This window comes from Bombina bombina, chromosome 2 (genome assembly GCF_027579735.1).
Source record: "Bombina bombina isolate aBomBom1 chromosome 2, aBomBom1.pri, whole genome shotgun sequence".
Taxonomy (NCBI): domain Eukaryota; kingdom Metazoa; phylum Chordata; class Amphibia; order Anura; family Bombinatoridae; genus Bombina; species Bombina bombina.
Window position 1 is genome coordinate 939,180,592 of NC_069500.1, and position 14,136 is coordinate 939,194,727.

Here is a 14,136-nt window from a genome sequence, read left to right on the forward strand (position 1 = left end):
GTCTCAGCAAAGCAGATACCAGGGACTGTAAAGGGGTTAAAGTTAAAAACGGCTCCGGTTCCGTTATTTTAAGGGTTAAAGCTTCCAAATTTGGTGTGCAATACTTTTAAGGCTTTAAGACACTGTGGTGAAATTTTGGTGAATTTTGAACAATTCCTTCATACTTTTTCGCAATTGCAGTAATAAAGTGTGTTCAGTTTAAAATTTAAAGTGACAGTAACGGTTTTATTTTAAAACGTTTTTTGTACTTTGTTATCAAGTTTATGCCTGTTTAACATGTCTGAACTACCAGATAGACTGTGTTCTGAATGTGGGGAAGCCAAGGTTCCTTTTCATTTAAATAAATGTGATTTATGTGACACTGAAAATGATGCCCAAGATGATTCCTCAAGTGAGGGGAGTAAGCATGGTACTGCATCATTCCCTCCTTCGTCTACACGAGTCTTGCCCACTCAGGAGGCCCCTAGTACATCTAGCGCGCCAATACTCCTTACTATGCAACAATTAACGGCTGTAATGGATAACTCTATCAAAAACATTTTAGCCAAAATGCCCACTTATCAGCGTAAGCGCGACTGCTCTGTTTTAGATACTGAAGAGCATGAGGACGCTGATGATAATGGTTCTGAAATGCCCCTACACCAGTCTGAGGGGGCCAGGGAGGTTTTGTCTGAGGGAGAAATTTCAGATTCAGGGAAAATTTCTCAACAAGCTGAACCCGATGTGATTACATTTAAATTTAAGTTGGAACATCTCCGCGCTCTGCTTAAGGAGGTATTATCCACTCTGGATGATTGTGAGAATTTGATCATCCCAGAGAAACTATGTAAAATGGACAAGTTCCTAGAGGTCCCGGGGCTCCCAGAAGCTTTTCCTATACCCAAGCGGGTGGCGGACATTGTAAATAAAGAATGGGAAAGGCCCGGTATCCCTTTCGTCCCTCCCCCCATATTTAAAAAATTGTTTCCTATGGTCGACCCTAGAAAGGACTTATGGCAGACTGTCCCCAAGGTCGAGGGAGCGGTTTCTACTTTAAACAAACGCACCACTATACCCATAGAAGATAGTTGTGCTTTCAAAGATCCTATGGATAAAAAATTAGAAGGTTTGCTTAAAAAGATGTTTGTTCAGCAAGGTTACCTTCTACAACCAATTTCATGCATTGTCCCTGTCACTACAGCCGCGTGTTTCTGGTTCGATGAGCTAGTAAAGGCGATCGATAGTGATTCTCCTCCTTATGAGGAGATTATGGACAGAATCCGTGCTCTCAAATTGGCTAATTCTTTCACCCTAGACGCCACTTTGCAATTGGCTAGGTTAGCGGCGAAGAATTCTGGGTTTGCTATTGTGGCGCGTAGAGCGCTTTGGTTGAAATCTTGGTCAGCGGATGCGTCTTCCAAGAACAAACTCCTTAACATTCCTTTCAAGGGGAAAACGCTGTTTGGCCCTGACTTGAAAGAGATTATCTCTGATATCACTGGGGGTAAGGGCCACGCCCTTCCTCAGGATAGGTCTTTCAAGGCCAAAAATAAACCTAATTTTCGTCCCTTTCGTAGAAACGGACCAGCCCCAAGTGCTACGTCCTCTAAGCAAGAGGGTAATACTTCTCAAGCCAAGCCAGCCTGGAGACCAATGCAAGGCTGGAACAAGGGAAAGCAGGCCAAGAAACCTGCCACTGCTACCAAGACAGCATGAAATGTTGGCCCCCGATCCGAGACCGGATCTGGTGGGGGGCAGACTCTCTCTCTTCGCTCAGGCTTGGGCAAGAGATGTTCTGGATCCTTGGGCACTAGAAATAGTCTCCCAAGGTTATCTTCTGGAATTCAAGGGGCTTCCCCCAAGGGGGAGGTTCCACAGGTCTCAATTGTCTTCAGACCACATAAAGAGACAGGCATTCTTACATTGTGTAGAAGACCTGTTAAAAATGGGAGTGATTCATCCTGTTCCATTAGGAGAACAAGGGATGGGGTTCTACTCCAATCTGTTCATAGTTCCCAAAAAAGAGGGAACGTTCAGACCAATCTTAGATCTCAAGATCTTAAACAAGTTTCTCAAGGTTCCATCGTTCAAAATGGAAACCATTCGAACAATTCTTCCTTCCATCCAGGAAGGTCAATTCATGACCACGGTGGATTTAAAGGATGCGTATCTACATATTCCTATCCACAAGGAACATCATCGGTTCCTAAGGTTCGCATTCCTGGACGAGCATTACCAGTTCGTGGCGCTTCCTTTCGGATTAGCCACTGCTCCAAGGATTTTCACAAAGGTACTAGGGTCCCTTCTAGCGGTGCTAAGACCAAGGGGCATTGCAGTAGTACCTTACTTGGACGACATTCTGATTCAAGCGTCGTCCCTTCCTCAAGCAAAGGCTCACACGGACATAGTCCTGGCCTTTCTCAGATCTAACGGATGGAAAGTGAACGTGGAAAAGAGTTCTCTATCTCCGTCGACAAGGGTTCCCTTCTTGGGAACAATAATAGACTCCTTAGAAATGAGGATTTTTCTGACAGAGGCCAGAAAAACAAAACTTCTAAACTCTTGTCAAACACTTCATTCCGTTCCTCTTCCTTCCATAGCGCAGTGCATGGAAGTAATAGGTTTGATGGTAGCGGCAATGGACATAGTTCCTTTTGCGCGCATTCATCTAAGACCATTACAACTGTGCATGCTCAGTCAGTGGAATGGGGACTATACAGACTTGTCTCCGAAGATACAAGTAAATCAGAGGACCAGAGACTCACTCCGTTGGTGGCTGTCCCTGGACAACCTGTCACAAGGGATGACCTTCCGCAGACCAGAGTGGGTCATTGTCACGACCGACGCCAGTCTGATGGGCTGGGGCGCGGTCTGGGGATCCCTGAAAGCTCAGGGTCTTTGGTCTCGGGAAGAATCTCTTCTACCGATAAATATTCTGGAACTGAGAGCGATATTCAATGCTCTCAAGGCTTGGCCTCAGCTAGCAAAGGCCAAGTTCATACGGTTTCAATCAGACAACATGACGACTGTTGCGTACATCAACCATCAGGGGGGAACAAGGAGTTCCCTGGCGATGGAAGAAGTGACCAAAATCATTCAATGGGCGGAGACTCACTCCTGCCACCTGTCTGCAATCCACATCCCAGGAGTGGAAAATTGGGAAGCGGATTTTCTGAGTCGTCAGACATTACATCCGGGGGAGTGGGAACTCCATCCGGAAATCTTTGCCCAAATTACTCATCTGTGGGGCATTCCAGACATGGATCTGATGGCCTCTCGTCAGAACTTCAAGGTTCCTTGCTACGGGTCCAGATCCAGGGATCCCAAGGCGACTCTAGTAGATGCACTAGTAGCACCTTGGACCTTCAAACTAGCTTATGTATTCCCGCCGTTTCCTCTCATCCCCAGGCTGGTAGCCAGGATCAATCAGGAGAGGGCGTTGGTGATCTTGATAGCTCCTGCGTGGCCACGCAGGACTTGGTATGCAGATCTGGTGAATATGTCATCGGCTCCACCATGGAAGCTACCTTTGAGACGAGACCTTCTTGTTCAAGGTCCGTTCGAACATCCGAATCTGGTCTCACTCCAGCTGACTGCTTGGAGATTGAACGCTTGATCTTATCAAAACGAGGGTTCTCAGATTCTGTTATTGATACTCTTGTTCAGGCCAGAAAGCCTGTAACTAGAAAAATTTACCACAAAATATGGAAAAAATATATCTGTTGGTGTGAATCTAAAGGATTCCCTTGGGACAAGGTAAAGATTCCTAGGATTCTATCCTTTCTTCAAGAAGGATTGGAGAAAGGATTATCTGCAAGTTCCTTGAAGGGACAGATTTCTGCCTTGTCTGTGTTACTTCACAAAAAGCTGGCAGCTGTGCCAGATGTTCAAGCCTTTGTTCAGGCTCTGGTTAGAATCAAGCCTGTTTACAAACCTTTGACTCCTCCTTGGAGTCTCAACTTAGTTCTTTCAGTTCTTCAGGGGGTTCCGTTTGAACCCTTACATTCCGTTGATATTAAGTTATTATCTTGGAAAGTTTTGTTTTTGGTTGCAATTTCTTCTGCTAGAAGAGTTTCAGAATTATCTGCTCTGCAGTGTTCTCCTCCTTATCTGGTGTTCCATGCAGATAAGGTGGTTTTACGTACTAAACCTGGTTTTCTTCCAAAAGTTGTTTCTAACAAAAACATTAACCAGGAGATAGTCGTGCCTTCTTTGTGTCCGAAACCAGTTTCGAAGAAGGAACGTTTGTTGCACAATTTGGATGTAGTTCGTGCTCTAAAATTCTATTTAGATGCTACAAAGGATTTTAGACAAACATCTTCCTTGTTTGTTGTTTATTCTGGTAAAAGGAGAGGTCAAAAAGCAACTTCTACCTCTCTCTCTTTTTGGATTAAAAGCATCATCAGATTGGCTTACGAGACTGCCGGACGGCAGCCTCCTGAAAGAATCACAGCTCATTCCACTAGGGCTGTGGCTTCCACATGGGCCTTCAAGAACGAGGCTTCTGTTGATCAGATATGTAGGGCAGCGACTTGGTCTTCACTGCACACTTTTACCAAATTTTACAAGTTTGATACTTTTGCTTCTTCTGAGGCTATTTTTGGGAGAAAGGTTTTGCAAGCCGTGGTGCCTTCCATTTAGGTGACCTGATTTGCTCCCTCCCTTCATCCGTGTCCTAAAGCTTTGGTATTGGTTCCCACAAGTAAGGATGACGCCGTGGACCGGACACACCTATGTTGGAGAAAACAGAATTTATGTTTACCTGATAAATTACTTTCTCCAACGGTGTGTCCGGTCCACGGCCCGCCCTGGTTTTTTAATCAGGTCTGATAATTTATTTTCTTTAACTACAGTCACCACGGTATCATATGGTTTCTCCTATGCAAATATTCCTCCTTAACGTCGGTCGAATGACTGGGGTAGGCGGAGCCTAGGAGGGATCATGTGACCAGCTTTGCTGGGCTCTTTGCCATTTCCTGTTGGGGAAGAGAATATCCCACAAGTAAGGATGACGCCGTGGACCGGACACACCGTTGGAGAAAGTAATTTATCAGGTAAACATAAATTCTGTTTCTTATTTTTCATAAAAGATCATTTGAGGAGGTACATGGATGTGAAAATAATTGGGGGCATGTTCAGAAAGCTTACAGTCTAGAGCAGTGATTTGCAACCTTTTTTTTGCCATGGCACACTTTTTTACATTAAAAAATCCTGTGGCACACCACCATCCCAAAATTTTACAAAATCACACATTGTAGCCTATTACAGGATATATATATATATATATATATATATATATATATATATATATATATATATATATATATATATATATATATATATATATATATATATATATACACTCTGTACTGTGCTATCATGCCATGCCTCCTACAAACTATACATGACATGTTGGCATTCATTCACAAACAATCATAATGATTGCCTGTGAATGAATGTCAATGTCATGGTTGTAAATGATGCCCGATGAGCCTGTCACATACCTCCCAATATTTAAAAATTTGAAAGAGGGGCACCCCCGCACTGTTGTCAGTCTTCCGCGGCACACCTGAGGATCTCTCACGGCACACTGGTTGAAAAACACTGGTCTAGAGCACGGCTAGTATTAAACAAACAAATTATAACATTTCCTCAAAATGGCCACGGACCCAGCACCAGGTTTTGGTAAAATTGCCACATATAGCCAATGGACCACCAAATGGTTATTCATTGTAGGCATGTGCGTTTGTTTATTCGCTTTACAAATTAATGCTGAACATAGCAGATGCATTTGCCTATTTTTGTCGACCTATAGTGTTTTTAGCGGCCCGCACAGAGATGCCCATAACCCAACCCATTCCATGTGACCCTGCCCTTCTTTATTTTTTTTAACCTCCCATATCCTGAAATGATATTGCAAATTATGGGAGGTATTATATGTAGCAACTTTTTTAAAAGTGTGTAAAGTATAGGAACATGAACAAAAATCCACAAAAGGTACAATCTTTTACTGTACAGCAGCTTAATGAATAATAAAGTATACTGTTCATTTAAATATAAGATAAACAATACACATTATTGTAATACTGCATTAGATCTAAACAGGAATGAGACAATCTCAGCTGTAAATAAACCAAGCTGGAAAAATAGTGCTTGTTCCATGGATAGCGCCTATTTGAGGTGCCGTCTCTTTTAGGTCACTATGGCTTTCATAGAGGTAGAAATATCCTTCAGTATATCAGTATGACCCTGTCTTAAAACTCAGTCTAACTGCAAAATTCCAGGCAGTTTGCCTGTCATCTATATAGATGGAAAAATAATGATGAATCTGCACACATAGGGGCCCATTTATCAAGCTCCGAACGGAGCTTGTGGGCCCGTGTTTCTGGCGAGTCTTCAGACTCGCCAGAAACCGCAGTTATGAAGCAGCGGTCACAAAGACCGCTGCTCCATAACCCTGTCCGCCTGCTCTGATGAGGCAGACAGGAATCGCCGGAATTCAACCCGATTGAGTACGATCGGGTTGATTGACACCTCCCTGCTGGCGGCCGATTGGCCGCGAGTCTGCAGGGGGCGGCGTTGCACCATCAGCTCTTGTGAGCTGCTGGTGCAATGCTGAATACGGCGAGCGTATTGCTCTCCGCATTCAGCGAGGTCTTGCGGACCTGATCCGCACTGTCGGATCAGGTCAGCAAGACCTTTGATAAATAGGCCCCATACTGTATATTAGTGGAGGATTTAATTTATGATCACTATTGATTTGGCAGAACTGTTTCAATGTGAGAGTGCTGGATAACACAAAATACAGTGGGCCAGATTACAAGTAGAGCGCTAAATGTTGCTTACATGCAAGCGATAGTAATGCTTCACTTTGTGATACCAGTGCACGATAATGTGCGCTGGTATTACAAGTTAATTGCAATGCGAACACGGGCTCGCATTTGCATTGCTAGGAAGCATTGCGCTCATGAGAGCATCAGAACCTTGCGTGTATTTATATACACATATTAACACATAAATATATATGTATATAATCATATACATATATATTTACATTGTGGGCTATGGGAACACACATTTCCCATAGACAGCAACGTAAAGTCACTTTTCAGTGCCGTTTTTTTTCTAACACCCCACTCCCGCCAACTCCCAAAACTGCCTAGTGCATTTTTTTTTTAAATTTTTTTAAACTAGATTATTTTTTTTTAATAAAAAAACTACAATACCTTCTATTTTTAAGGCATTTGGGGCACTTTTAGAAAGATAACCAGAGATCTAATCTCTGCTTTTCTGAGCGCTAATTGCCACGTGTACGATAATTTAGCGCTCCACTTGTAATCTAGCCCAGTGAGGGGAAACAAGAGAATAGGCCACACCCTCACAAATACTTGGAATAGAAGAAAGTGCATGGTTAAGCTGTCAACATGCAGAATATAGACTTAGCAATTATGTGTGTTGCATGCAAATGTATTGCCTATACATACTATACACTTGTATACACACACACACCTATACACACATATAAACTTACGTACACATTTACACTCACATACACACATGGACACAGGCACACATACGTAAACACACATGCACATATTTATATGCACTTACTAATACAAGTATCCATTGTTGAAAAGCATACCTAAGTAGGCTCAAAAGCAATGCACTACTGGGAGCTAGCTGCTGGCTGCACATATATGCCTCTTGTCATTGGCTCACCCAATGTGTTCAGCTAGCTCCCAGTATTGCATTGCTACTCTTTCAACAAAGGATACCAAGTGTATGAAGCACCTTTTTATAATTGAATTAAACTAGAAAGTTGTTTAAAATTTTATACTATGGGGTTGATTTAAGAAGCAGCAGATGCTGCTTCCGACCCACTCTGCTTCAGGTCCACCTGAAGCAGAAGTTAAGAAGCAGCGGGCATTAGACCGCTGTTCCTTAACTCGTCCGCCACCTCTGAGGGGGGCGGACAGCAATCAGCCCGATCGGATATGATCGGGTTGATTGACACCCCCTGCTAACGACCGATTGGCCGCAAATCTGCAGGGGGCGGCATTGCACAAGCATTTCACTATAAATGCTTGTGCAATGATAAATGCCGACAGCGTATGCTACAGCGGATCATGTCCGGCCCCGCACAATGATAATTAGGCCCCTATGTGTGAATCGTGTAATACTTTGTTTTAGTCTCTATAAGTGGACATATACTACTCTGTCTCCTAAGTGGGAAAGGAAAGAATAATCATACTTGTCCATACCTAATTGTAAGTTGCGCATTTTGACTTATCTGATGTGTCTAGATTGAAATGGAGAATAGAATGTATGTTTTGAAGAATTAACTATCAAAAAGATGTGATTAGGATAGGGGTCGACAAATCTCTTTAGGATCCAGTAAGAAGATTTTTATGACCCTGATAGTGCTATTTGTATATAGATATATGGGGAAATAACCCAAAAGTTAAGAGCCAGGGGTAAAATTCTAGGAGCCAGTAGCTCCCTAACTCCTGGATTTGTTGAGCCCTGGATTAGGGGTCATGTTAATAATACTTAATGTTGTTGTTTTTTTTTATTCTTAGTGCTCGCAAAAGCAAAGATGAAAGTCAGACAGAGAAAAATGCTTTCCTTTCTACTGTTCAGACTCACTTTGACCACATTAGTTTGGGAAGAGAGAAGCATGTTTATGATCCTGTTGTTACCCAGAACACAACACAAATGGGTATTCCAAAACATGCCAGAACCCAAAGTTTTACACCAACAACAGGAACGCACAGCCATTCTCATGAGCTAAGACATGAGTCTTTACCTTTATCCAGTAAGTCAAGTCCTTCTAAAATAATGCAAGTTGGATCTACTCATACAACAGACTTTGTTACTGCAGAAGAATATTTGTATTCTGGAAAGAATGGGAAATTTAGTGCCACACCAGTAAATAAAGAGAATTGTTCTGAAGAGTGGACATCGACTGGAAATAATTCTACTGAAGACCTCTCCGACAATGGGAGTAGAAAAAAGTCTATTCCACCACAAAGGCCACCGCCTCCAAAAATAAAGTGTATTAATTCTGTAAATGAAGGGGATTCTTTGACTAACTCGTCAGTTCCAGTGAATGAACAAAAAAGCTATCCATTGTGGAGCAGTAGTTCTTCTGAGCCTGAGACACCTAGCCAGCATGGAAAAATATCTCTCCGCATATCAGAGTCTTGTTTTCATTCAACCCCTCCTGTGGTTGGACAGGATGAAGAGGATGATGAGGTATTTGTGAAGGAGCAAGAACTGCGAAAATCTACTGAAATATCAGTTATGCCATCTTCACCACCTCATTTTCCACCTCCAAGCCTTGAGGATGCTCTTCTACAAGACAAAATGGAGGAAAACCATCAACTAACATCAACTAATGTAAATTATGAAAACAAATATAACAGACCAAAACCTATTAAACAGGATTCCAATGACAGGTAGGAAAATATTCCATAGCAATTTTAAATTGATGGTAAATCCTACCGTTTTTGAAACCCTAGGATTTACCAGTGCCCTAAATAAAATTTTTTACCATTATTGAGTATTTTATTTTTATACTAAAATTACACATAAATGTAAGGTAGTGAATTATATTTTAGTATTTTTATATTTGAGTTATTTTTAGTATTTTGATTAATTTCCTTTCTTCTTTATTTTTTTCACAATAAAAATGTACCTTTATACTGAAACTTTTATGTGAAAGTTGATCTTTTTTTAAATTCCTTTTGTATAGATATTAAAAAAAGATGTCACCCTTAAAGTGATGGTAAATCCTAGTGTTTTTGAAATGCTAGGATTTAACAGTGCTACAAATAAAGGGGACTTTCAGTCACAAAGTATAAAATACTTCATGCTGAAAGTTCCTTTATTTGCCTGCATTGTATGCACCTATGAGAACCTCAGGCCAGAACGCTATTTTTCAATGAGGTGATGTTAGCCAATAGCGTGCTAGCCATACAGCATAATGCCAAATGGGTACACAACTATTTCCAATGAGGTGGAAACATCACCTCATTGAAAAAATTTCATTCTGCTGTGGGAAGCCTGAGGTTTGATAGGCTTGATAATAGAAGTAAATCGGAAGGCTGTTTAAAATTGTAAATTGAAAGCCAATGACAAGAGGAATATAATTGCAGCCACCAATCAGCTTCTGAGTCTACCTCGGTATACTTTTCACCAAAGGATACAAAGTTAGTTAATAGAAATAAAATGGAAAGTTGATTAAAACGGCATGTTCTATCTAAATCATGAAAGAAAAAATAAATACATTGGTCTTGATGTCCTTTTAAGTGAATAGAGCACTGAATTTTTACACCAGTAATAGTGCTTGCTTATTACTTCTTTAACCCCTTAAGGACCGGGCATTTCAAACTAAGGGGCCGATTTACCAAGCAACGGATGCTGCTTATTCTGAAACAGGAGTTAAGAAGCAGCGGTTTTTAAGACCGCTGCTCCTTAACGCGTCTGCCACCTCTGAAGTGGCGGACTGCAATCATCCTGATCAGATTCACCAGTAATGCTTGTGCAATGATAAATGCCGACAGTGTACGCTGTTGGCATTTAGCGATGTCGGGCGGACATGATTCGCTACATCGAATCATGTTTGTCTGACATTTGGTAAATCAGCCCCTAATACTTCTTGAAAAGACCAGAGCTTTTTTAGCATTTTTGCCATCACTACATTTAAACAGAAATAAAGCCAATTTTTTTTTATTTACCTATCAAAACTATATATTTTTTTAGTAGACAACCCAAAGTATTGATCTAGGCCCATTTTGGTATATTTCATGCCACCATTTCACCGCCAAATGCGTTCAAATTTTAAAAAAAAAAACTTTATTTTTTTTGCAAACTTTAGGTTTCTCACTGAAATTACTTAAAAACAGTTTGTGCAATCATGGCACAAATGAATGTAAAAGCTTCTCTGGGATCCCCTTTGTTCAGAAATAGCAGAGATTTATGGCTTTTCCATTGCTTTTTTGGTACTTAGAAGCCCGCTAATTGCAGCTGCGCAGCACACGTTTATTATTCCCAGCAGTGAAGGGGTTAATTAGGTAACTTGTAAGGTTAAGTTTAGCTTTAGTCTAGAGGTTAGCCTCCCATCTGAAACATCCCCCCGATCCCTCTCAAACAGCTCTCTTCCCCCACCCCCCACTGGTCACCCCATCTTAAGTACTGGCAGACAGTCTGGCAGTATCCAGTTTTAGACGTTTTCTATTTTTTTAAATTTTATTATTATTTTCTTCAGTGTGTGATTACCCTCTTACCTTCCCACCTCCCTGATCCCTCCCAAAAAGCTCTCTTAACCTCCCCCCTCTAATTAGATCCGCTATCTTAGGTACTAGCTGCTGTCTGCCAGTACCCAGATATCTAGCCATTTTTCTTTTTTTATTTAATAATAAAAAATATTTTATGTAGTGTAGCTGCCCCCCTCATTACCCTACCACCCCTCCCCCTCCCAGATCATTTACCCACCCTCTAATCCCCCCTCCACTATAGACGCTCCCTCCTTGGCTGATATGTTATTCTATTGCAACACAACAGAAATGTCTTGTAATTACAAGGTGTTTATTGACCCTGTAACACTGAAAATTGTGCGTTTTCTGAGCCCTACGAGACACAAAATGCAGATTTTATAAGCCTCAATCTTGTACCTCACCTATCCCTAACTGTCCTCAGCAAAAGAGAAAATATTTTTTTTAAACAGGGAGATATTGTGACTATTACTTTATGGAAACTAAATCTTTACACTTAAAGGGACATGAAACCCATTTTTTTTTTATTTCATGATATAGAAAGAGCATGCAATTTTAAACAACTTTCTAATTTACTTCTATTATCTAATTTCTTTTATTCTCTTGATATTCTTTGCTGAAAAGCATATCTAGATAGGCTCAGTAGCTGCTGATTGGTTGCTGCACTTAGAAGCCTCATGTGATTGACTCACCCATATGCATTGCTATTTCTTCAACTAAGGATATCTAAAAAATTAAGCAAAATAAATAATAGAAGTAAATTGGATTGTTGTTTAAATTTGTATTCTCTTTCTGAATCACGAAAGAAAGATTTTGGGTTTAGTGTCCCTTTAAATACTTAAATAGCTTATATATTTTTAAAATATATCTACATATTATTCCCAGTCTAATCTTTGCTTTGAATGAAATATTGTATTTAGCACTTATTTACTGTTTAATGTCCCTTTAACTTTCTGTTAGCTTAAAGGGACAGGAAACCCCAAAATTTCATGATTCAGATCGAACATACTATGTCAAGCAACTTTCCAGTTTACTTCTATGATCAAATTTGCTTTATTCTCTTGTTATCCATTGCTGAATGAACATTGCACTTCTGACAGCTAGCTAGTTTGCAGGCACCAATCAGCAGCTAGCTCTCACTAGTGTAGGATATGTGCGTATTCTTTTTCAACAAGGGATACAAAGAGAACAAAGCACATTTGAAAATAGAAGTGAATTTAAAAGTGTCTTAAAATAACGTGCTGTATCTGAATCATGCAAGTTTAATTGTGACTTTCCTAACCCTTTAATAAGTAACCTATAACAATGGTTTCCATAATATGCTATGGAATAACATGAAATGGCATTTCAGTTTAACATGGTATCTTTTTTGTGTAGCAGTCATTTTGGCTTTTTTTGGTATCTCAGATGTAATTGTGTTATATGCTGTATTATAGATTATTTTTATTTAACAAATCACTTGTATCATGTGCATTATATAGCCGTATATATACAGAGTATTAACACACTGAAATACGTAATACATTTTCCTTTCCTTGGCAGATATTCCCAGATCATTGATGAGAAGACTGAACAACAGATTCGAAAGTGTGATGAACCTCACTCACTAACTCTTGTTAAGGACAGTAGCAATACAACATTATTTAACTCTAGTATACCTACAAGAGACTCAGAGTTTCCTCTCACAAAACACTCCTCTACAGTACATGGACCTCACCCTGTAAAACCTACCATAGAAAATTATTTTGTAGACCAACTTCTAAATCATTCAGAGGGCACTTTAATCAGCAGGGTTCAAAATACAGACACCGAAAACAAGAATACTTTAAACCACATCAACACAAAAGTCATGTCACCAGAAGATGTAAAGTCCCAAGAATTAGCAAAGGAAATAGTGAATAAGGACAAGTCACTTGCTGAAATTTTGGACCCTGAATCCAAGATGAAGACTACTATGGATTTAATGGAAGGTCTGTTCAGCAAGGGCAGCAACGAACTGAAAGAGAAAAAGAGGAAGACTATGCAAATGTTGGCAGAGAAGAAGGCTTCAACAGAAGGCTTGAGGTGAGTGAGTCTTATGCTTTTCATAGGTGAAGATAGTTTGAAGAGCTAGTGGTTTTGTCTTTTTGTAGATATTTTTTTATATTTAGAAATCTTTTGATTGGTCACGTTCTTTTCCCCAGATATATAAAACAATTATAAGGGCAAATAAAATGTTTTTTTTTTTTTTACTTGGATAGATCAAAGTTTTATTAAGTTTAAGAACCACATACATTCTTAAAGCGATGGTAAATCATAGTGTTTTTTAAACGATAGGATTTACCAATGCTACAAATAAAGGGGACTTTCGGTCATGAAGTATAAAATACCTCATGCTGAAAGTTCCTTTATTTGCCTGCAGCGTTCGCTGTGCTGAGCCACCCGCAGCAGGTGATGTTAGCCAATAGCGTGCTAGCCATACAGCATAATGCCAACTGAGCTGCACAGCTATTGGCTAAGAGGGGAAAACATCACTTCATTGATAAAATAGTGTCCTGCCGTGGGAGGCCTGAGGCTGAAAGTCCCCTTTATTTGTAGCACTGGTAAATCCTAGCATTTCAGAAACGCTAGGATTTACTGTCAATTTAAATTGCTAGTCAAATATATTAGCCTCTAAAGACTCAATGTTCCATAACTATTTTTGAGAGTTGTATTTTTAGCAGGTTTCATATATGATGGAGATTCTGAACATATGGGATAACTGGCACCTTTTATGAGTATGTAATAGTTAATAAGATAATTGGATTACTTAAAAGGATAGTAAAGTCCAAATTAAACTTTCATGATTCGTATAGGGCATGTCATTTTAAACAACTGTCTAATTTACTTTTATCATCAAATG

The 14,136-nt window shown here is 40.1% G+C and overlaps 1 protein-coding gene across 1 annotated transcript in view; it reads left to right on the top strand.

Moving 5' to 3' along the window:
• The window catches only part of LOC128647382 (protein Shroom3-like), a 149,853-nt gene that overhangs the window by 71,075 nt on the left and 64,642 nt on the right, over window positions 1-14,136 (top strand). Inside the window, exons 4-5 of the mRNA XM_053700167.1 lie at window positions 8,559-9,437; window positions 12,798-13,319. Of these exons, the coding sequence (XP_053556142.1) occupies window positions 8,559-9,437; window positions 12,798-13,319 (1,401 nt within the window). The remainder of the gene's footprint in view (window positions 1-8,558; window positions 9,438-12,797; window positions 13,320-14,136) is intronic.